Source organism: Xiphophorus couchianus, chromosome 20, assembly GCF_001444195.1.
Source record: "Xiphophorus couchianus chromosome 20, X_couchianus-1.0, whole genome shotgun sequence".
Classification (NCBI taxonomy): Eukaryota; Metazoa; Chordata; class Actinopteri; order Cyprinodontiformes; family Poeciliidae; genus Xiphophorus; species Xiphophorus couchianus.
This window is the reverse complement of record NC_040247.1, coordinates 19,075,236-19,101,006: the sequence shown is the minus strand read 5'-3', so window position 1 is coordinate 19,101,006 and position 25,771 is coordinate 19,075,236. Positions and strand designations below refer to the sequence as shown.

At 37.0% G+C, this 25,771-nt stretch overlaps 1 protein-coding gene and 1 long non-coding RNA gene across 3 annotated transcripts in view; one reads left to right on the top strand and one right to left on the bottom strand.

Annotated features, from left to right (window-relative positions):
• Positions 1-8,861, bottom strand: part of LOC114135404 (RNA-binding motif, single-stranded-interacting protein 2-like) — a 40,658-nt gene extending 31,797 nt beyond the window's left edge. Inside the window, exon 1 of one of the 2 annotated variants that reach the window (XM_028002680.1) lies at positions 8,685-8,861. In XM_028002680.1, coding sequence (XP_027858481.1) covers positions 8,685-8,756 — 72 coding nt within the window. In that variant the 5' untranslated portion in view covers positions 8,757-8,861. Of the gene's footprint in view, positions 1-8,069; positions 8,377-8,684 lie in introns of those variants that run through there. The other variant, XM_028002681.1, reaches the window with a different exon arrangement.
• An 8,468-nt stretch (positions 8,862-17,329) lies between these two features.
• Positions 17,330-17,944, top strand: LOC114134869 (uncharacterized). The gene is made up of 2 exons (XR_003593486.1): positions 17,330-17,597; positions 17,763-17,944. It is a non-coding gene; the product is annotated as an uncharacterized LOC114134869 (long non-coding RNA).
• Positions 17,945-25,771: the final 7,827 nt, after the last annotated feature.

Sequence of the window (25,771 nt, the reverse complement as noted above, 5' to 3'; positions counted from 1 at the left end):
ACGTCATATATTCTGTAGATATTCACTAACAAACTGGCTTGCAACCAGAAAAAACAAACTTTCAGCTCGATCAGCACTGACCAGTGATGAGCCAATTGGACACTCAGTGGGTCACAATAGCAACAAAATGAAATCTGAGAAATCTCTGAGGTGTGAGAAGCTACAGAAAAGAAAATTATTTCTGACATGTCGAGACCTGTCTGTGGTTTATTCAGGCTGCATGGGAGCAAGAGAGAGCAAGATTTTCAGCTGATAAAAGGAAGGCTGAACTCAGTACAGAAAATTTGCTTTTTTATTCTCTTGAGCCTCAGTCTATCAGCAAACATGCTGGATTTATAAATGTTGGCAGCCTTTTGGAAACCTTAAAGTTAACAAAAGAGTTTCATTCTCTAGAATATACACACAGATTACTGTTTCGCAACACTAACGCTGCTAAACATGCTAACCATGTTAACCATGGCTCGTCACATATACAATAATATAACCACAGCTTTTCAGTGCCGTTTGTTCACATAGGCCCTGATTTTAAAGTTATTAACAAAAAAATGGAATTGGCAAAAGTCTACAGTGGCAGATTATAGCTTTATGTAAACCACCAGAGATTGGTACATTTCTAATCTTATAATTTTGTATTTATGTCATAATGTAAAGCTTTAATTTTCAACTACAGCCAGATGCAGCAATCAAGCCTTAGGTTTTTAATGCAAATATATATAAAAAGTTAAAACATCAGGCTAATAACAGAGTGAAAGGGAGCATGACTAATAACAGTCTAACTTGGTTATGTCTCAATACTTAAGAGTTTCAAGTGAAAGGTTAAAACTCCTGATCTTTAAAGTCTTAGAAGACTTCAAACAAATGGCCTTTAAACGGCAACCTTCTTATGTTTGGGTCACATTTAATGCTCCAGTCTATGTGATTCCTTCAATTCTTTTGGCTCTGTTGAATCTATGTTGAGGCTTTCAGAGCTTTAAATCACAGCAGTAAGTAGACATCAGTTGAAAAGATCTCCCGCCAGGAAGAGAACAAAAACTCTGAATGAAAAGTACAAAAACATGCCATTGGATGAGGCCCTGAGTGAGACTCATGATACCTTAAGAAGTGGAAAGCTGCCATTGTTATTTCTCTCCAGCCAGTGAGTTTTATGCAGAAACCAACCAAATTTGATTTGAGAGCATTCATTGTATTTATTTGAGTCAGGAAATGAGTTTTGTGCCCAAACATAGTTTGGGCACAACAGAAACGTTACACCTTTTCCCTCAGTCTAAGAAAGAATAAAGGACTTTTTTCTCACCATGTATGGGTTTATTTTGCATTCAGACCTTTACGCTGTGTATTACATAGCGTATAGATTAAGCATGGATTCAATAAGAAGGAAACCATAATACAGAACTAAAGTTTCAAGAATGAAATGCTGAAATTTCAGTGAATTGGGTAAGACTTTTTCTTTCTCCTAATATTATTATACAGTATGATTTCAAGACCATCCATCCATCCATTTTATTTAATTAAAAAAGTGACTTAAAACAGTTGCATAAAAAGACACATATTTAGTCAATAAAAAGGAGAACCTGTAATAATAAACAAAGTACATACGTACTATGAACAAACTAAACAATCTGCTGATGATATCCAAGTCACACAGACCTCGCGAGAGTACAAAATGTTCATTTAAGGCACAACAGCCTAGTAATATAGAGCCTTACCATAGCAAACCAGCAAACTACACCCAAAGTAAACAACAAATGAAAGTGAAACTTTGAAATGAGCCTGTGCTTGTCATTGGGCAAATCTTTAAATATGATACTGAGATATGGAACCTAACCAATCCATGTTTTCCTTAACAGTGTGAGGCTTATTTAACAGTGTATGTGATACTGTATTGGCAGATGCAGTTTCCTATATGTTTGGGTCATGTAACTAAGTCATGTGACCCAAACAAGTTTCTTTTTTGTCCACCAGAAGAACAATCCAACTATCTAATAGCCTGCCAATTGCCAATAGTGTAGGCTTTGCCAAGGGTGTGGGTGTATGTTCTGGATGTCATGATTGAAACAGAACTGCAAAGGTTTGTTTGTTTTTTATATGTGGACTTCAACGAACAACAAGCTTTATGAGGGTAAACACTGGAGAAAGATTGCATTTTATGGAAGCTAAGAAAAAAACACATGGAAGCAGTAAACACTGCAGTATGAGTAACTTGACCTTAGCATCTAGTTTTCTTTTAAATAGGTGATAATTTCTACTTTGCTGTTAAGTTCCTGCATAACTGCACAAACATAAATATAAATCAAAATTGACACAGAAATTTAGTGTTTATGTCCAGTGATTGCTGTCAGTACACATTGTAGTTCACCTTTCATTTAGATGGGGACAGGTTAGTGACAGGTGGCTGGTCATTTTGTCCCTTGGCCATTTCTTCGTGTTGCAGGTTTGATTGTTTCACACCTAAACCTTTCAGGAACGGTCTGCTGCAGGATGCTTCGTACCAACCACGTGCCACTTAATACCTATAAGCAAAACGTTTCGCACCTGCTCTGTTGAGTGATGAATTAAAGTATTTTTAAATTTTCTTATAGTCCACTTTAAGGAAATGTGGTTATTATCTACTAGCAGGTCAGCTGATTGGTCAATGCAGGGATCAAAACCACAATCACTGGAAATATGGCAGTATGTAAAGTCATCCTCAATTAAACCGTGAGAAATTGGCATTTTATTTTTTTTTTATCTCTGTATTTCATCAAAATCAAAATTTATCAGTGGAAATAAGTGGGGGACACAGTGGTACAAATATGAGTATGAAACGATTTGGGAAATGACAAAATATTCCACAGTAGTAGCATCACAATTCATGCTGCACATGGGCACCAAAGCAATGACTCAATAAGAACATATCTTAATTTCCCACAGTACTTTGGATACGTTTTGCTCACCTCAGGATGATGGTTGCTTGAAAGTAAAAGTGAAAGAACTTTCTGAAAAATTCAACTAATAATTATCTGACTGCCATAAATAAATAATAAAGTGGTACCAAGAACAAGTAACAAACCTGCTCACGATGCAGCAACACAGTAAGTTCCCCACAATTGATCCCAGTATGCACAAGCTATTCAGAATCAAAGCACATCAAAACTAAGTGACAGGCCTTAATGTTCCACAAATACAAAACTTTATTCCCTCACATTTAAATCCACAGAGCTTGTCTTTCTAAAATGCAGATAGACAACTGCAGAATATGTAGACTAACAGGTTCTGAATTGTTCATTAATAAAATTAATCAGTACCATCAATATTGCAAGGATGTGTCATTTTATCGATATATTACATGTGCCAACTGGAGATTTTAACAATCATTTTTGTAACACAAAAAAATCCAAACATATTTTGTTTTATCTCAATCTAAATAGATCCGAGTCTAAAATAGAAATTGAAAATTCAGATATTCTTTTGCACTAATAGAATAAATGTTTTATATCAACTCAAACTGTATTTCATATGATTTCTGATTGTTGTAGAACAATTCAATCAGTGTGTGATCAGTGTGTCTCACATTTTGAACAAGACATGATCAAAGAACAGATTTCTTAAAGACAAAACTATTACCCTTTGATTGAAAACCCAAATTTGAAGTTGCAATTCAGAAAGCACCATCCTCATTAGTCAGCCGTGGTGCACTGCTAATGTTCTCATGTTGTTCTTACACTATTCGGAACATTGGAGTGTAAAACACCCTATTGACTCAACCTGTATATTAACAATGAAAAAAACTTGTTTCTAATGTGTAATGATGAACCTTTGAGACATTGCAAAAAGACACCAGACTTTGTTAGAGGACTGTGTACCGTTACTCAAGCACAGGATAAACGGAAACAGCAAAAAGTCTAACAGGTTGTTCCAGTTTCACCTGCATATATAACAACCTTACCCACAAAGAGTAATCTATTTCTATGGCTATGTGGATTAACCAATATCATGCAGAGTAATTGACAGATAACATTTTTGGTTTGCCCCTGACTGAGCGTTGCCTTGGGCAGTGAGCCATACTGTCCATATCAACAAACACAACTGGGAATCATTAATTTCTGAATTGAATTAAAAAAGAAGTGGGTGTCACTTCAGGCCTGAGTTTACCAAATATTATCACTTAGTCTTTTGTCTCCCCAATCCATTGATAGTTTATGTTTTTTATATCTCAGCTACAGGTGGTTCATTTTTATTGTTTTACATACTGTATTTAAAAATCAAGCATTTCTTCAATTCCACAAAGGTCAAAAAAAAGAAGAAAGATAAACATGATTTCACCGCTCTACAATTTATTCTGTTCCACTTTGGTAAATGTGAAAAACTCTCTTTCATTGGCACAAGAAGCAGTTGGTTAACATTGATTTTGATTTGTGAGCAGTCAACTTGTTCAACTAATCAATAAAGGTTCACATCTGGATGAATTAACCTACCTTAGATAGTTGTTCATGTTGTGATAGGAAAACTATGACTTTAAAGCGTGTCTGTGTAAAAGCAGTGATAAGACATAAACAAACTCAGTTCCTGCTACACAAAAACACAATAGAATAGGAACTGGATTAAAAGGCTTAATTTCTCAAAAGGTTTCTGCACATTCATATTCATTGTCAACAAAAATGCGACATTTATTTTTGTATGTTTGTTGAGTAGAATATGGAAAAAATCAAGTGATAAAACTGAAAGTGCCTGCATCCATAAATCTGACTTCCTTTATAAGCAGCATCATTGTCTGTTGTGATACAAGCTCAAGTGAATACTAAAGTATCAAATATCCAAATTTAGTTATAGTCTAACATGTGATATATAAAATAAATTAAAAACTTAAATTGTGCAAAAAACAAAGACTTGGTTTTCCACAGACTGGCACAAATGTTGACATCAGATTTGTGAGGATGAGGAGCCAGGTGACGCCCAGGATCAAAGAAAGACAATATGACAATATTCATTTTTAAAATGTCTCTCAAAGTCCAGGAGATCGCAGGAGCAGACAGAGAGCAGAAAGCACCGGGGGAAGCTGACTTGCTATGATCCACTGAATGGAAGGTCACCATACGCCATGTTTAATTAAATTATTGTCCACAGGGATGATGCGCTATGTGTATGACCACACGAAAACACGCCAGAGCCAACCCAAGACATAAGAAAACTGAGCAGCTGCAAACCAACAAAGACCCTCATGAGAACCAACACTGTCACAAAAACCTGGTTTATACATTTTTGCATTAGATTCAAAGCTGAGAGAAAAGGGAAAAACTTGGGTCACTGATATTTATAATGTTTTCTGTAAATCTGTGTAGTTCAATATTTTGTTACTAATACGTAAAGGTTTTAATAGTCTCACTTTTTTTATTTCTACACAGTATCTAAACTGTGAAAGTAAGAGCAATCAATAAAGGAATCTTAATTTTGAACTAACTGAAACTATTTTAATATCTAGGCTATACTTGTGAAAGAGCAAGTCCGAGTTCAAGGTGCATATAAATATATTTTATATATTTATATATTTTAATGTTGTTTAAACGTGGATAATTTATACAGGCTGTTAATCTATTTTATGTAACATGAATGTGATTCAAGCTAAAAATGTTTAGCTGTGACGTGAAATCTTTTTTATTATTATTATTACTTATTTATGTGATTATAAATGTCCACACAATTTAAACAGGAAAGAAATGACTGACTTTAAAAATATTTTTCAAAGAGTGTTCTGGGCATGACAGACAAAGTTAGCACAAAACATGTACCGGCATTTGCATTGAAATCAGTTAGTCATAGAATCTATTTGTACTGCCTCAATTTCATTATGAAGCCCTTTTAAAATCCTCAATGACCTTAAGGTCATTTTCCAAGCAACTGGTGTGAGATGCAGTGTATTTCAATACTCTTTTTAAATAATACGGCAACACTACCGTAAAAATGAAAAAATGCTGAAGTAACTTTACTGTCAATATTTTTTGAAAAGAAAAATGAAAGGAATAGTCCTAAGACAAAACCTTGACAGACATCTTTAGTTAAAGAAATTGAACTGGAAGTGAAACTGAAAGTGGACACAGTGTTCTTTGTGAAAGGTAATTATGAAATGAGACAACAGTGTGATCAGTAAGCTGGTTAGTCTCTGCCTCAATAATGTGTTATTTACGGTATCAAATTAGTTTGAGAAGTCAAGAGAAAGCAGAAAAATATTACTTATTATTAAGTGTTTCCATGGTGTTAATTACCAGACTGAAAGCAAGGCGTTAAAAATGCTATTTGGCAAGTTCAAATGCAAAGTAAATTTAATTTCAGACCATTTCTGATCAATTCTGTCACTTAATTAAATTTTTCCAAGGAGAGTGACTTCCCAAAAATGTTTTGCCTTTTGCTAAAAATTACATTGATATGTTTTTTTGTTTTTTTTAAATTATTCCAACAGATCATTGTAGCAACACTTACAAAAGAAACAAGTGTGACCTAAAATCACTCTTTTTAGCAGGGAATATATTAGATTACAGCTCAAACTGCAGAAAGTTACCATATAGCTTTAGTGAAAAGAGACACTGGAATCAGAAGTACATTAATTGTCCAATTTTCTAGAGTTGGTCTCAAAGCTCTCACAATCTGCATCATCATGATCAGAAACATTACTGTCTGATAATTTACTGCGTGCATCACTGCCCCTTCAGAAGCTGAAACTAAACCAGTAGCAGCTGTAATTTATTGTACCTAAAATAGTTAATTACCATGTCGAACATAAAGTGTTAAAAATGCAAATGGCAGACATCACTACACTATAAAATAGGTACAAATCTGCAGCATGCGATTATTTGGTGGATGGACAGATAGATAGAGCAGAAAAGATAAACATTAAACTAAAAGTGTGTGATTGAGATTAACTGTCTTATTAAATATCAGTGAACAAGGTGGAACCACTTGTATTTCTAGAAAAATCCCAATCATTTGACCAAATGTAATAAATTTTATTACATCATGCATTACACTGCATTTTACAGTCATATTCAGTGATTTCATCCAACATTTGGTCCGCATCAGAAGCAATCGCAGGATCCTAAAGACAGTTTACTAAAATCAATGTTTTTCCCCCTTTTAAAAAAGGAACAAATTAGTTTATTTTCTAATACATAAAGAGGCCAGCTTCATTACAAACAGCTGATATCCGGCAATACCTGTTGTAACAGTTCAAACAGCAAATATACCTTAATAAGCATCAGTGAAAACCATCCTGGCACTCCTGCAGAAGCTAATATCTATGGTCTTTCTTATCTCTGCTCTTGGAGGTTCAGCCAATTAGCGGCAATGAAAACGAATGGGGCACCTGTATTGGCTGCTTGCTCTGCAAAAGCCAGCTAACAGCAGGCTTTTGTATGCTGTTAGCTGGCTACATTACGCCTTTGTATTTCAAAGGTGTATTTTGATTTCCCAATTATTTTAGATATGTTCTATTACAAAATCCACATATAGGCAATTTTTTTCTGAATAATTTGGAATTATGTTCCACAGAAAAATCTGAGAATACGTGAATTTGCAAATATTGAACCAGGAATAGGCAGAACTCCACAGTATTAAAATAATAAAAATTTTATATGGCTGATATTGCTTTTCAGCTGTAAATTACAAAAATGTAATTGTACAACACGTTATTTTATCAGCAATGGTGCCTGGTTTTATTGAAAGCCCCCCAAAGTCGGATTATGTTTAGGAACATATGCATCCAAGGACCAGCCATGTTTACAGGAGCATAAGGTTCTTGAAAGCAAAAAATAAACACACAAACATCGGTCTATATGACTGACAGACACATTTTATATCTCAGATTCTGTTTTGCATTTGCAACATAATTATAAGTAACACTTTATATTTCCCGATGATACATAAAAAAAAAAGTCACATTGTCAAAAGTGAACATAACCACGAAAGCGCGATTCATAATCCTGGGAATGTAGTCATCATGGTCTAGTGGGATTTTTCAAGGGGTGGGGCATATTCCGCTTTCAGATGGGAAACGAGGAAAAAGAAAAAGAAAAAAAAAAAAAAAAACTTCGCTAACTTACGCGGCAGCGGAGACAACGACGAGCTGATTTTACCAGCAGATATACAGATGTCTGTCCCAATGCCCACGGAGGTAGCGGCAGACGTGATTTTGTAATAAGTTCTCCCACAGCCGGGCCCCCTCTGCCTCCCTACTCCCACTTCCATAAACACATCCTGGCACGGACGCGCTATCCCAGCACTGTACAGTCACCCCCGCAAAAGTTGCGCTCCACCATTGACTTTCTCAAACGAGTGAGCAGAGCGATATCGACATTCCCACAGTGGCACCCACACATATAAACACTACAAAATAGCAACAGCGGGCGTCCAGCGTGACAGGAGCGAGCGACAGAGACCCCCCTCCCCACACCAGCCCCCTTCTCCCAACACCCTCTAACCCAGCTTGACACTCGGCGGACCTGGGGTCGTCCTCCGGGCTGCGGATTTACTCCACCAAGTCTTTAAGTTGAATTCGGAGCGTTTAGCTTCTCAAGGACACTGCAGCTCACTGTCACAAGCTCCCTATTTTGTCGCGACGGACGCGGGTTTGTTGCCCCGCAGGAGGAGGAGGAGGAGGAGCGGGGGTAGAGAACAAGCCGAAAGCGAAGGGGGTGAAAAGCCCGAAAGCGTTTTACCTTTTTGCTGTTTCTGCTGTTGTAGCCGTTGTAGGGGTTGATTCCTGCCCTTGGCGGTACGGAGAGCAGCATTTTTCTCGGCGCTATGTCCGGAGCGGCGAGCTCAGCCCAGGCTGCCAGCTGACGTCAGCAGCTGGGGAAGTGAGAGCCTGGAGTCCCGCTGCTAGACTGCGAGTGGTGCTGCTGCTGCTGCTGCTGCTGCTGCTGAAGCTGCTGAAGCTGCTGCTGCTGCTGCAGGACGGGGCCCCGCTGCTGGCCCCGAGGCCCCTGCAGAGCTCCAGCTCTCCTGCTCCATTAGGGGTCTTACATAGGAGGCCTTTAGATCAGATTCATTCACCGTCCAGTGTTATTTCACTCACCAGGGGACTTTGGCAGGGATAAACTGGACAAAAAGGGGTTTGTAAATTCAATTGCCAACATTTTAAATCCACTCCTGGACCCATGTTGCTTCATTAAAAGAATTACAATAATACCTTGTACAGCAATTAGCAATAGTGGCGTCCTGGCGGAGCCCCTCCTGCAACCGGCCCCCACTCACCCCAAAACACAAACTCATCTGACAAAACCCTGCCAATATTGTCTTTATGCAACTTCCAAGTTTTACCACATAGCACTCTTATTCTAACCTGGTAAAAACCAAACATAGGGTCTGGACCCCCACCTACTGAGAAACGATTGCCTGCTGGAGGCTTGGACTATGCTGACGTTTTCAATTTTAACCAATCTCCAACATTTGTCTGTGACAGCTCAATGAAGCTTATCAGAAATTGTGTGCAGTGTAAACAACCAGAGGGCCATCTTTCATCTTTGCCAGCAATAAAATGTTACATTCTTCTCACTCGGACTTTAATTGCTCCATATTTGGAAGCATATATGGCAGTGGAGGAAGTGATCGAAGCTGAATGGCTTCGATCACTTCCTCCACTGCCATTACCAAACTACAACACTATATGGGCAGACTGCAATTCTAAAAACAGCACAGAAAATGTTTGTTGATTGTCCCGGTTAAAATTAAGCCAAAGAAATCAAGCTGAATGGGAGAAATTCCAGAGCGACCACTCAGAGGAGATGAGAATCGAGTAGAATTGCATGAAGGTAATGGTAAATTCTCTTTTTCAAACATCTTTTTACTTTAAATATATATATATAATAGTGCTTTTTCATCTCTGAAAAAAACTATTTCCCACTTTTAGAAGACAACATGAGCAGCTAGATTAACTTCAACAAGAGAATGCAGCATCTCACCACATAAAACATTATTTCAGGTGATCTTCCTGGTGTTTTGTGACCGTAAATCTGACCTTTCATCATGATTTCTTTAAAAAAGCTTTGGCTCTTATTTTAACAAACTTAAAGCGATTCATATAAATGAACATGAGTACTTGAGTCAATCATATCCTGTGATTCCTGGCAGGTTGACCATTTAAAATAAATTATTAAACAATAAATAAAATTAAAAAACTGCTAAAGAAAAGTCTATATAAAGTAGGGAAACCTAACACATATTTTTTCTTTTATTTGTTTTGATACACAAAGGTAACTTGAGCAAATGTAAAAGCTGTTGTTAAGGGAGTACTTAATTTATCTTTTGCCAATGATCAGCAAAAGGCATCAGCCCTCATGACCCTTCTAAGACAAGTAGGTATATTTAATTTACATCCTAAAGCATAAACCCGTGTCGGAGAGGCGGGAACATCCATCACAGGGCAACACAGAGAAGCACAGAACGAACAAGTATGCACACAAACATTCATACCTAAGGGCAATTTAGAAAAAAACCAATTAGCCTAACAGTCATGTTTTGCAGCAGCAGTTCTCTAAAGCTTGGGGGATTTTTGTCTCCTCCCTCTAAGCTTTGCCTGTTGGAAAGATCAACTCCGAATGTGTTTCCAATGGGAGCTTCCAAAGTTGTGAAGATCAGCACACATGCACCTTGCCATGTTCTCATGAATTTCAAAATTTGAAGAGTTGCAAAGAGAAATGGGTCGTTGTGTTGCGCCATATTTATACCCCAAGGAAGCATAATGTACTAATTACTAATTAAAAAGTAAAGGATTAATTTAAAAAAAAAATCTTTTGCAGGAACAGTTTGAAGTGCCACCATCTCTGCTTTAAATTTGAAATGTGAAACACAAAAAAACTCCTTAGTGACCAAAATCTAGAGGTCATTCCACCCAGAAATGTGTCCAGTTCCTAGAGACAAACATCCTATTTATCTTTCAGTTACAGTATTTGGTTTGTAGGGTTAATGTTGTAGACATGTAATCTTTTTCTTTATTCTGTGCTTAGTTCTGTGCTTGTTGTTGTCCTCTCGACTTTTCTTGTTTTTAATGGCTTGAAAACAATAACCAAATTAGATTATGACAAACATTTAAGGCATTAAAAAAAAAAAGCACAATAAATCTGAAAAACAGAGTACTTTAACAGTTTGAGTTAAACACAGCTCACAATGAAGACATTTCTAATAAATGGTCTGAAGTGAACAGCCTGATCCAATCACTGGCAGCGGTAGCTGTACCACCATTAATGTCCTGTAGTTTCTTCTGAAGGTCACAGACGAAACCTGTTAAATCACAGAGACACACAGAGAAGGTACTAAACCAAAACATTCTGCCTCCCACTTTGTGCCCACGACTGCTTCATTTTCCACTTCTGGCTTCGTTTTTGTATCCAAACATCTCCTGGATTTCTATTGCTGGCAGCAATTGACATGAAAATGCAACAGAAAGAAACAGAGGCATTTAAACTAATCAATACGAACCACTTGTGAAATAACTTGGACTCTTCCTTCTTATAAATTCAATTACAAGCAAAAACAGCAATTCTGCCTTTGGTTCAGGTTGTTCTGTGGATTTTACTTCAGGCTAAAGAAGCTGCAGGTGAAAATATTTTTTTTGACAGCACATGGAGCTGCCATAAGTAAAGAAGTGGTAAAAAGGCACCTTTTTTTTTTTTTTTTAAGAAAAGAGGCATCTGTTGGATAGATAAACACAGTCTCAGACTATTTTGTGATATCTCTCCAGCTGCTTGGCAACACTGAATTCCTATAAAGTGCGAGCTGCTTACAGTGCCAGTCAGAAATTTACAAGCAGTCATTATAGGCGAGATTTCTTTTTTTTTTTTTTTTTTTTCAGGGGTGATGATTGTAAAACAAGTTAAAAAAAATTTGGCACTCAGGTTTGGAAGTGTAAATTTATTCCACTTATTAAACCACATATACAGTATGGAAACAGACTAAGTGTCTGCGTACACTTATACTAATGTTGGCTAAACATCTCTCAGTAAATAGACCAGGTTCTTCCTGTTGTCTGACTGGACATTTAACCATTCTTATAAATAAAATTGGAAAAGTGAATCAAACTGTTGCACACCGAGGAAAGAAAATACTTTGAATAAATATTAATAATTGACAAACACCAGGGTCATGAACTGGAAGATGTTGGCTACACTTCCCACAGTGAAGCCAACAAAGACTGAGAAGGTGCCCGACAAGAACCAATTCACTATAAGATAAAATTATTTAAAAACATTCTTTCCTGACAGAAAATTATCAGGACACTTTCCATTGACAGTATGAACGTTTCCATCAACTCTAAAATTGACTTTTTCCTTTGTTTAAGAATTTCTTGCGTCAAATTTACTGAGAAAACAGATTATTTAGTATTTTTATAGCATATCTCCTGGTGCATTCACATACACTCCTACTACTTAAAAACTGATAATTTCTGTGTTTCTACAGTGTATCTACATTTCTAAAAAATAAATAATAATAAATTACAAAAATTGTGTTGTATTATGTGTTACATATATTGAAAGGAAGCTCAAATTTGTACTTTTCCATTGAGGAAGTAATGCCATAATTCCCTCTGGAGAAATGGACAACACAGAGGAAGCATCCAGTTGAGGGCTTGTTTCACTCCTACTGGTTCATTGCACAAAGTGGATGTAAGGCTGCCTCCAAATACTTCAGCTTCACCTCAGTTCAACAGCTTTCAGATCGACAGGTGTTGCAACAGAACAATGATCCAAAACAAACATCAGAACTGATTTTGGAAAGGATAAATCCGACTGACATTGAGCCTGGGAAATGGCCCAGGCCCTCTCCCTATTACATAAAAACGTTTGGTCTATGTTTAAAAAGTGAGGCCCACTTTAAGAAACCAGTTAATTTAAATTAAACCTTCCAGTTCTGATACAGAGGTATCAAAGACCCATCCTGAATTATACATGATGCGTGTTGATGGCTACAAAAAGCTCATGGTTTCTTTACAACTCCAGAATAATCCACTTGCCCAATCCGCAAATCATGCTAACAGCAGTATCATGTTTTGGGGCTCTTTTCACAGCAAAGACCTCTTGATATAATTGATGGTGCATAGAGTGAATTCTGAATGATAATAATCGCAATAATAATCAAATAATTACAAATGTACTGATTTTCCATTGTTTGGAATGCCATTCCTGTTTTTGAACTCAGATATTTTCACGCTGCTGTTGATGGCAACAGTCGGATTAGGATTGAGGTACAAATTGCTGCGGGTAATCAGTTGGAAGCTTAATTATAGCTTTATTATATTCCCATTATAATAATAATAATAAAAACTAATAATTGCTGCTATTATTATTGTTATTATGAACATTGTTTGTAAGCATGTTTACAGGGAGAATTTACAGGTAGAACTAGAATGATGACTGCATGTAAATTGCTGACTGGGATTATGTATCCAAATTTTTCGTCAAAAAGATCCAAAGATGTTATTTAATAGAAACGTTTTGTGTGATCTAAACGAACGCCATAAGTGTATGGAAACTTTGCGGAGTTAAAAAATGAAACGCTTGCTCTGCCAATGTTGAAAGCGTCATATAGACACTTTGAACTTTGCATCTGCCCCGCTGTCTTCCAGTCAAGAGGCCGATCTGCGTCTTTTCACTCGCTGGCATTCGGGAACACACAGTGACATTGTCTCACTCAGCAGAACCTCGGTCTGGCCCAACCAGCTACACTCTGACGACATGAACATTGTTTGGATATCAACACGCCTGTTGCTAGGGAACCCAGCCCCCACCCATCCACAAAGAGCGTTCCGGCCTGTGGCCTTATACCTATTACCTCCTGGGTAATGAAGTTGTCTTTGTGGTTCACTTTATACATGCACATGCTTTTATGTGTGATTTTGCATTTGTGGAGGATTTCCTGATATTGTTTAGTGAGTATATTGTGTGTTGCTTCCTTTTTTTTACTTAACACAGGGAAGGAAAATATATGTTTTTTAAAGTAAATCAAAGGTTTATCTAAAAAAAACTGAAAAGGATCCTTCCTTTCTTGATAAGTACAGAAACGTTGATACTACATAGGGTGTAATCTAGCTATTTTTGTGCAAAAATACAAAACAAATTTGCCAAAGCCCTCATTCGTACAGCTATTTAAAGACAGCAGCACATGTTAAGGAAGTTCCACCCTTTGCCTGCATTAACAACCAACACACCCAATTTCCCACACACTTGCACACACATGCTTATGCAACAGAGTCAATGCAGTGGGGGTGTACCGCCATCATTAAAGCAGAGGAAGGGGGCCTTGTGTGTGGAGGAGAATGGTTATGAATGGTGTGGATGGGTTCAAGGAGTTCATGTTTGCCTGAGGGTCTTGGTCATTGTCACCATGGCTGAAGGGTTCAAGGTCGAGAGCCGGAGAACAGCGGAGGAGGAGGGTGCAACGCAGGAAAGGAAACATCAATTAAAAGAATGACATTTAAGCATTCGGCTTCTTTTCCCGCAGTTCGCAGTCAAAAACAGTAAGCCATGAGCTGCATTTGGAGATGATTACTCTTGTCGTTCGTTTCGCAACATTCAGTTACATTTCAGAGTAATGGTTGTGTAAAGTGCAACTCAAGACTTTCAAAATGTATTCCATGTGTTTTTTTTTGTTGTTTTTTTTTAAAGTTGTTGTTAGATATGTAAGGTTGGAATCCTGTCTCCTCTCATGTGCAAGTGGGGAAATCTTTTGGCATGAGCTACATTCCTGCTTTACAAGATGACAAAATGTGGTCAGAGAGAAGCACAAGCAAACAAATGGATGTACATGCATGCTTTACGTGAGAACAGTTACTTAACATGTCTGCAGAACAGACCCAACAGACCACACACAGACACATACAAACACGCACATGCTCAGTCATCAGACAGTCAGTCAAGTATTCCTGGTGGATGGCTTGGGGTTTTTCAGGGTGTTTTTTTTTTTTTACAAACGTTTAAATATATATATATATGTATACTTTTATATATGTAAAACAAAAAGGTTTAATCCAAGTCATATAGATTAATAGTTATGACTGACACTGACCATCTGAATGTAAACTTTTGAAATCAAGGGAAGTAAAAAAAAAAAAATCTCAACAACAAAAAAAGATTCTATGTTAAGTTTTCTGGCATTTAGGAAATAGAAATAGTTTGAGTGATTCTCATGGACCCTAAACAAGAGAGGTTTGGTCAGATTTAACTATAAACAATGAGAAAAAATATGTTATTGTTTTTATGTGGTGTATGTAAATATCTGGTTTCAATTGTATATTTAAAGTTTTCAAACCCCTTAAATTTAACTGCAAGCTTCCAACTTTATTGATCCATTATATAATAGATCAAGAAAAAAGACTGGGGATAAGATCTTCAATTTTTATGATTTTTTTTTTATGATCTAACTTTCAACCAGGTTTTTATGTTGGGGGTGAGCTATGAAGCCAAAACTATGTTGTTTTGTGATTAATTTGTTGCATACAAAGAAAGAAAGAAGCAAAAGAAAAACTGAAAGAAAGAAAGGAGAGAAGGCAGGAATTTTTAAAATATATTTTCAAATCACATATTTATCAAATCAACATGTTTTTTCAAAATTAATTTTTATCTTATCAGGTTTTTAACAGATTGTCAATGAAAAATGTGTCCAAAAATATTTTCACTTTTTTCTTACAAAATAAATAACTTCAATGAATCACTACAGATTATTAAAAAAAAACAAAAAAAACATCCCATTTCACTTTCATTTGTTTACTTTTTTCACTCCTATAATGAATTCTCGGTTTACGTTTCCCAGCTGGAAGTATTCTGAGCAACAGATATGAGTTTGAAGAGGCAGACTTAGAGACTGATGATGGAGGGGAGGAAAGGGGGGATGGAGAGGGGATGTGGGCAGGGGTGGAAGGAGTGAGGGAAGCTAAGCAGATGGGGGAAGGGCTGTGCATGCTTCAAATTCCTTAGGTGTTATCAGCGTTGCCTGCTCCATAATTGTTCCTTTCGAGGAGTGAGAAAAGGAGAAGAAGAAGAAAAAAAGAAAAACTTGCAGAGAGTGTACAGCACTTTAAAGGCAAGAGGTCATAGATCTTCAAATTCAGTGGTGACATTGTTGACTGAGCTATTCTGAGATTGCTGGAAAGCAAAATTAGAGAGTATGTGCAGCAAACACAATAACATGTAATAAAAATAAATTTAATGAAAAAGAAAAAAAAATGTATAAAAACCCAGTTGTAGTTGTAAAACTAGCTTGGCTCAAATAACGTGTCTTAGAATTTAAGGTACAGGAAAATGCAGGAAATACTTTTTATTTTATTGTTATTCAGTTTTGTGTTGCTTGTGAACTTATTTTTCCAAATAGTAAAAACATAATGCTAAAAACTCAGCTGCCTGCTGAGTTTCAACTGCAGATATTTTGCACATTCAGTCCTCCAAAAAAGCATGTTTATTCTGGATTTTATTGTCCATATAACATTGACTCAATATTGATTGAATGCCCTTGTTTTGTTTTTCTCCATTTGATTTTGACATTTTAATAAAGATTGGACTTAAAGTAGAAATCCAGAGCATTTCAATGTCCAGCACAGGTTTCTAAATAATATGCTTTGAATGCAATTTCTTCTTTGAGTTTCCTCTGTCAATAAACGAAAAAAAAAAACATTTATGTGCAAAACAGATATTCAGAGCTGTAATAGATTCCTTTTTTTTAAGATTTAGTAAATGTTGTTGGTTCATTAAACTCTATTTTAATTTCAACAAAACCTGAGCAGTAGGCAAAAAAGACCCCTGATGTCAAACATATGGAGAAGATACATAAATGTCTTGCTATTCATTTTATGACAACAGGGCTTACCATATCTTCAAAAACGCCCAACTCTGCTGCTGTGCAGGTTCTCAGTCTCTTGCGTCTCTACATTTAATAGTCGTTCGTCATTAGTGTGGTGTGGACTGCTTCAGATGGAAGCTATGGAGAACACAGTGCTCTCTCTTCTGATTGGCCAGTTCAGCTGGACACGGTCCAATCAATTTCTAGAAAAGGACTCAGGATGAACTTCAGCTTATAACTGAATCATAAATGTAAAACTTTTCTAGAGATCCACATTTTTTTTTCTGGAGGTACACAATCTTAATTTCTCATGTGTTTTATTGTTTTAGCGCGCAACGCTTAATTTTCAAGTACTATTTGCCTGGAATCTATGGCAAAAATGGAATCTGTGCTCAAACACTCTTTAGTTGTTTGAGTTATAGTGACCTTATTTGTATTCTCTCAGTTTAAAAAACAAGCCCATGGTAACACTCCACCCAACACATTTTTCTTGTGCATTCTTTTCAACCACCGCTTAAATGCTTTCGTGCACTGGAAAGATTAGCCACATTTTGCAGATGTGAGTGATAAAATAATTGCTGTGGATATCATTTATTCCACTTCTGAAATGGCTACAGTGAGTGCTTCATACCATCTTCCCTTTTTTGATGAGAGACACAGCACTGGTGGGATGCACGCACACACGAACAGAGGACGGGATTGTGGGAACTTTGATTGATGAGGTAATCCATCTGGCTCCGAAGCAAAGGGAGGGGAAAGAGAGAGCGCACCAGCGAAGAAGAGAGCAGAAGATGAGTAATGATGTACGTCCAAATCATGTTGCAGGTCAGGGATGGAAGCCTGCTGCACATATTTGAAGAAAAAGTTTAATCATGGGTTTTGTTGAAAGCACCAGACATCATTAATGCATCTTTGATTAGTTTGTGTTTTATTAGCCGGTGTTTAATCAAGCACTTCAGCACACACAGGCTCCAGTCTCCGGACTTTGACCCGGCTCCCATCACAGCTGCTCCAAACTGGGCGGAGGCCCATGATGGTTCTCCACTTGTGGATGAAAGGATGACGCATGAAACGCTCGCTCCAGTCATGACACAGACCAGATGAATGGTGTTTTCACTTACTCCAACAATAAAAAAAAACAAAAAAAATGCTATTATTTTTCTTATTTTTTTGTCAGGAGACAAACCAAGCGGTTCTGTGAAAAATCCGAGGCAGAGTTGCTGATGACTTAAGAGAAGAAACGTTTCCTAATAGAGGACACCGTCGTTTTTATGTGCCATGTTGCGAGATTTTCTCTAAGGTTTCTCTTAAAATAAAATGGTGCGATGTTGAATAACACCATAAATTTTACTGAAGAAGTCAGAGTAATCTGGTCGTTTAATAGTTAATTGAGACAGCAAGCTGGAAAGTACACTTCAGTCATAAAAATCTGTCTCTATATGCCACATGGTTGCACCAGTAAAATGCTGGAGAGCTCCATCTTTACAGTGCCAGGCTAAAGTATTCACATCCCTTGAACTTTTACACATCTTATCACTTTATTAATGTATTTGACTTAGATTTCATATGGTGGATCATCGCAAAGTTTTCTTACGGAAAATAATAGATATGTTTAGATGTTTTTTTACAAACAAAAAGGGAAACGTTCAGTGCATTTTTCCTCCAGACGCTACCTAATTGTTGGAGATTTACTTACCTTATTATGCTGAACGTACTCCGCCTTTCACTTCACCCCCACTATGGAAAGTTGGGATGGCAGCATCACACCATGAGAATCTTGTTTACCAGCTTGAAAATGGAATCTGGCAGGTTTTGATGGCAAGACTGAAAGAGCGACATAACTAGAACGACTATGCAGCAGTTTCGATCAAAGTATATTCATGGATTAGAGTGGCCCAGTCAAAGTCCAGAAAAAAATAAAATGATAATCTATGGCAAAAAAATATTTGGCAAGAAAATAAATAAAAAATTCACTCTCTAGATGTGCAAAACTGGAAGAGAAATATAAAAATAGACTTGCAGCTGTAATGTTAGATTGTTCGTCTGACTCAAGATGGCTAAATAGAAATTAATGGAAAACTTTCTCTGTCTTTATTTATAAATATGTATAAAACCATACCTTCTGTTTTCCAATTTGTGATTTTTAAATGTTTCAAGAGGTATGGATTCTTCTACTTTGCACTGTAGACATATCAGGCAGCCACACAGGCGAGTATTTACATAAGCCTGCTGGAGTCGATCTCTATGATCTCTGTCTGTATCGCTCTCTTTTGCAGCCAACATATACAAATGACCTGAACATGATCCACTGAGGTGGATCCAAGTCAAACAGGTCATGCATGAGATCGGCACAATGTTTAACGTCTTCAGTTTTCATTCTGGGAAGCTGAACTAGCTGAACTAACGCAAGATTAAAGATTTTCTTAAACCGAAAGAATGATTTAGTTTAGCAGTTGTTTTGTAAATGCATATTAATCCAGGTTAAATACGCAAAGATGTCACAAGTAATGCCTTTCTTGTTTGGGTTTCCCCCGTCTGTGTTATACTTCCATCTGCTGGTAATTTGTTATAAACACACGCCCAGCCTGACTGACGTACATGTAAATGACCGTCTTGCAAAGGCTGGAAAAGCGGAGGTGTTTAAAGAGTTAGAGGCACGTCCTCTGCAGACGTTCACACAATTCACACAGATTAAAGCTACGAGCCAGACATTTGTGTAGACTCACCAGACTCAGCTTAGACACAGTTTACCAAGAAATTAAACAAAATGTCACCGTCAATGTTTCTGAGTCTCATTATGCTGTTGTAAATAAAACTATTCAGTTAAGATACAGTCTTCCACAAGCACACGAAATCACAGAAGCCATGAAACAACTATTCAGAATTTATTTGTATACATTTTTTTCAGTTTCTCTCTTCTTCGCTCTTTTGTTCTTAATTAAATACTTTCTTTAAACACATTTGCTTGTATTCTGTGTGTCTAGATCGTATGAACAACAAAACCAAGAACAATACACACACAATGAAGTAATTTCTGAAGAGGTCCTAGAGGTCCGTGCTACTTCTGTTGAAATGATCACTGATGTATAAATAAATAAATAAATTTTGGAACTCACTGAAGACTGCAGCTTGCTAAAACTTCAATGTCAAAATCCATTAAAAGCCTACATGTTAAAAAGTCTCATCTTGGTCTCAAACCTGCTGGACGTGTTTTCTTTCAACCAAGGCACACAGCAGTAACATCTGTTTTTATAAATTTAAACTAAATGTGAAACTTCCGGCTGTTTTCAAATGAAAGCAAAAATGTTTTTTTCTTTGAAAATGTCACCTGTGTTTCTAAGTTATTGCAACTCACTCTGCCTGCAGCTAATGCCAACGTTTAGATGGATGAATGCTTAATGTTTCTCCACCTTAACCTGTTGCCAGCTGGTCCGCTGTATTGGACAGACAGCGTGTAGTTAAATATCTGCACGCATACAAGTTTACTTAAATGTTGTGGAAGACCACCTAACTAAAAAAAAAAAAAATTAAGGCTCACCAGCACAAGCAGTCACTGTGGAGCGGAGTTAGAGGTTAGCTTGGTAATGAGCGGCCACAGCAATGACTATATTGTGATTACTGCGATGGTCTTCTAAATGCTTTTATTGCTTTTGTCTTGGTCTCACTATCAGAATCCCTGTTGAAATCCTTCATGCCTGGATAATCAGCCAGAAAATGTGTTAATTAATGCCAGCCGAGTAGTTTGGTTTTGATGCCTCTTGTGATGTCATTAGGCCAAACGAACACCAAGAATAATTCAAGTTTGTTTTTATTCAGAGTGCTTTTAAAAAAAGAAGCTTGCAAGATGTCTCAGCTGGAATTGTATGGTGAATGTACATTTGTTAGTTAAAGGCAAAAGTAAAACTTTAAGAACTGAAGTCAACTGGGGTTTTCTGCTTGTAAGTCTGTTTTAATATGTCTTTGAGATTGGAGAATTATTAAATGCAACAGAGCAAGAAGGCAGGAACCAGAAAAAAAACAAAACAAAATATAAGTGAAACAGCAGGAACATGAAGACTGGTAATGGTCATGTGTTCAAAAAGCTTACTTTTTTTAAATAAACAACTTTCTTCATCTTTCCACATAGGTAAATAATTTATTGTACAGCTAAAAAGCAGCACAGGAAGTTACAGAGAGAGTTTCTTCTGTTACAAAAAGCAGCTGAAGCTGAGAGCACACAGTGCCATCTTTAGGCAGCGAGCTTCCAGGATTATGTAAACAGCATGTGTGCCACATGCCTGTGGTTTGGGTTTTAGTGTCTGGTGACGTCTGAGCAGTTTACGTGTTTACTTTTGAGTACTCATTTTGAAAGATGTTGTGTGGCTCTGTGCTCTTCTGCGTCTGTTTCGAGTTAACTCTGAGCCGCTTACGAAAGCTTCAGCCTCGAATGGACAAAGTTTAAAGAGAGAGGGGATAATTAACAGTCCCGACTGAGTTAACATCAAACAGGTTTTTTGTTTAAAGTACCATATCAAGTGTCTGCCTCTACAAGTGTGACGGTCTCATTATGCTTAAATGAAGTGGTTTTAATCAGGACTGCAGTTTCCTCCCAAGTGGCGACAAATCAGGCAGAGATTGAGATTACCCTCCCTGACAAGTACTAATAACCTTTTCTTACTCAGATCAGGTCTGTGAACACTCTGCCCTGAAGGTTATGACAAACTCTGACTCTGTCCTTCTCATTGTTTCTTCTTCAAATGGTTTCATCAAAACTCTCTGAAAGGTTAATGAACAAAATTCTAATTTTATGCCAAGAGTGTAGTCTTTGAAAACATTTTTTTTTTCTCCTTTGCGGCACAAAGAACCCTTTGTTCCTGGAGCTCAAGGTGGCACTTCCAGTGTAGACCCACTAGGTGGCAGTCCTGAACAGAAATAACCCAGACAGCTTCAGCCACAGCGGCTACACCTAACATCAGTTTTAATTAATTTAATTAAATAAAAACAACAAATTTGCAATAAATCCAAAGCAATCATCTGTACAAATATGTAGAAGAATGTAAGAAAGCCCCTCAGTCATTAATATGTAAAAAAAAAAAATAGCCAATAGTAATCTAAGAAAATACAGACCAACTGTGACATTAGAAAAACTGGACATTTCTTTAAAATAAATGAAAAAAAAGACAGAAATTTGTCAGACAAACTGCCGAGACGTCGAAAGCAATACTGAAGCAGAACAGCAGGAATTTCTGTTTCATTTGTGTAGTACGTAGACAATTACCTCCTGTTTTCTCCTCGACAAAGGAGAAGCAATGTTTCTAAAATAAAATATAAAACATCCACAAATGGCTAAGATCGCCCAAAAACCTTGTAGCAGCAGAACACATTTCTGATGAAACCAAAGCAAAAGTTTGGGAATCCATTCCGACAGGTACATTTTACACAAAATGTACCTTTGAAGACCTTTGCTAAATATTTTGTTATAAAAGCAACAATGAATGTCACTCAATGTAAAAAAAAAAAATACCACAGTGAAACATGGTGGTGGTAACATCATGCTTTGGTCCAAAACAGAGTCTGCCAGAAAGATGAAGATAAAGTGACATTTTATTCTTTTAGGATCACACTGAAACCAAGCGTACATCCAAATGAATGAAACACAGACCTCAAAACAGGAAAATGAAAGTCTGAGAACGGAATCTGACTTCAAATAACTCTGCTCCAGGAACAAAGGGTTCTTTGGCCACAAAAATCCATTTATAATGTCAAGCTTTAAGAAATGTTAAAAGTATTTTAAGGTTGGAGGAAACAATCTTAAACGCCTTCCATCAGGGACTTAGAGAGGCTCAACAACCTGATATAAACGGTTGGTTCTGTTCAGGAGACGACTGAGGAACCTGTGGAGATGATGGTGCAAAAAAAGGATTCCTCATGAGATCAAGACATGTACTGACAACCCTGATCATCCTCTTCATGAGTCTGCTTCACAACAACAGAGTGTTTTCAGTCAGAGGCTTCTGCAGAACCGTTGTAATGCAGACTGCCACAGGAAATCCTTCCTGCCCACAGCTACCAGCATCCAGAGCAACTCTTTGAAGAACCTTCAAGAAATCAGGGCGATAAGGAGGAGAGCTTTGTAGAAGTAGGGTTGCATAACTGTGTTTTCTAGTCAAAAAAGCAGGAATGTGTGAATGGGTCCACCTCCTGACTCACTCACACACAAATTTAACACATTTTTATAATTTAAAAATCTAAGCATTTACACAGAACCTTAACATTCCTAAATAAATTCCTTTGAGCTTTCCTGGCTTTTGATCACATCACTTGATATGTTTTCTTTTGAGAGAGGGCCTTTGAAGGGACATTAGAGAATCTCTAAAGCTTGCCTGTCTGGCCACAGAGTTTGAAGGAGACACACTGGAGCTGGCCATATTTTCCAAGAGCCACATCTTTCCAAATATTCCCACTGTATTCCCTTCAAAGCATCAAAGGTATTCATCCCGTCCAGTGCAGCTCTCACATTTCATATGGAAAAATGAGAAAAATAATTTAAACACCATTCTTCTTTCTCCTGCCCTTTGGCTTGCCTTCTGATGCTACTGTATCGTCTTTAGCTGGCAATCAGGGCTCTGTTTTAGGCATCATGGACTCCAGACGCTCAGTTAGCTGCGTTTTTGGATGGCCACAAAAATCCATTTATAATGAAGAAATCCATCAGCTGCTACCCTATAAGAATTAAGAATCATGGTTCGATCTGTTGTCTCGAAAACCCCCAAAAAACTTTGAGCTGATCTGCAAAAAGACAAAACAAAAGATACGATTCTGTAGCTGACACGTTAGCTTCATCATATGAGCTACTGAACAGAAGCACCAAAAGAAATCAGAAAGAAAAAACATTCATGCAACAGCGGAGAAGAGAAAGAAATATATATATATAAGCCGCAGCCTCTGAAGCACCATGCCTTAAATATTAGTCCTTGTCCTTGGTTAGTATTTCTGTGCCAGTTGTTTGAGTAGGCTATCATTGTGAAGTTAGCATGTCTTGTGCCACTGCTGCATGTGATCAAAATAATTTTCTTAAAACGATTAATGGTTTTGTTTTGTTGAAACCAAACCATATATTACAAAAAAAAAGTTTCTCTCATAAAAGCTTTCACATCTATTTTTCTTTTTAGCTGGGCTTTTAATCGAACTTCAGTTTTTATTTGATTCTATTAAATCTCAATTTATTTACTTTGTCACATTTGTAAAGTTTAATCACGTAATCTTTTTTGTTTTATTTGGCACCTTTAACAATTTAAATGCTTTTAACATACTCATCTTTTTAAATTAGCTTAATTACCTACCTTATTTATTCATTTATTTTAAGAGCATAATGCTTTTCCTCATTCACTCGTTTTTATGACACAATTCTTTATTTTTAAGAAATTAGAATATTGTAAAAAATATAAATATTCTTCTCACAAATTTATAATCTATACTAATTGCACTAATTGTTAAATATTTAAAACTTTTATTTCATGATGTTCTTATTATTATGGTTTACAGATAATGAAAACCATAAATATTAGTGTCTTAGAAATTTTAAATATCGTGAAAAAGTTTAGTATTGGAAGCGTGAGGTGTCACTCACTAATCAGCTAATTAACTTAAATTTATTTTAAAATACCTGCAAAGGTTGCATGAGCCTGAAAATGTCTAGTAGGACACAATCAAGGTGAAGACCGCTGACTAGATGTTAGGAAGACAGTTATTGATATCCTTCACAATTAGGATAACGCTTCCTTTGCATTATGCTTGATTGTATGAAAAGTGCTCCACAAATAAGCTCTGATTAAGGCTAATTAATTAAACCTGTGTGGTTCTAGTTCAAAGTACAGAAAATAATCTTTTCAGTCATTAAAATGTTGACATGTGACCAACTTTTCTTAAACCAAGCCATATGTATCAGATGACATGCTTTCTGTTTTACCACCTAGTTAAAAATCAAATCCACTCTGGCTTCTGCTGTACTGGGATGGAGAGGATTTCTATCTTCATATGTATTGCAGTACCTGGGTGCTTTGACAAGATGATTGAAAGAAAAAAACCTGGTGGATCCAAAAATACAGCCATTGTTCTGCAGGAAGTCCTGACAGTTCACAACAGCCTCAGTGTTAACTGGAGCCAGGAGAGGAGAGACATTTTCTGGGGCATCAAAGGGTTAGAAGATGAAACCCTTCATGCCCAAACATTTCATTTTGGAGATACATTTCCCCTTCCAATGCAGAACATCTTCCACAGACAGAACATCTTCCACAGACAGAACATCTTCTACAGACAGAACATCTTCCACAGACAGAATATCTTCCACAGACAGAATATCTTCCACAGACTGAACATCTTCTACAGACTGAACATCTTCCACAGACTGAACATCTTCTACAGACTGAACATCTTCCACAGACAGAACATCTTCCACAGACAGAACATCTTCCACAGACAGAACATCTTCCACAGACAGAACATCTTCCACAGATCGCCTTCTATGTGAAAAGTAACAAATTCAATACAACGCTTGCAGACCCTGGATGTGTAAGCATGACTGTTCTCTCTACCATTTCTTTCAACGTTTCTTATTAACGGCTAAGATAATTAAGAGGCTTCCTTTGAAAGTTCACATGCTGGTAACCAGCCAACCGGAAAGGTCGTCCTTGGAGAGCTATTTTATAACTAAATCTGTATATGAACAATAAAGGTTTTCTCTTTTTTGTAAAAGAAAACTCCACAAGAAAGCACCATGAAGTGCAAAAGGCTGTCGGCACACTGGCACCAATTTAAGATAAATATTTGATGTCTAGTCTGTGTGAGTCTTGTATAAATATCATACTCACACATGAGGAAAACTAAATCCTTGTCAGCCAAATGCAAAGACTTTCACCTGATGATTCAATACCTTCTCCAACCTGAACCTGCAGCAGAGGAACACCATGCTTCACCTTATACATCAAACTGGCTGCAC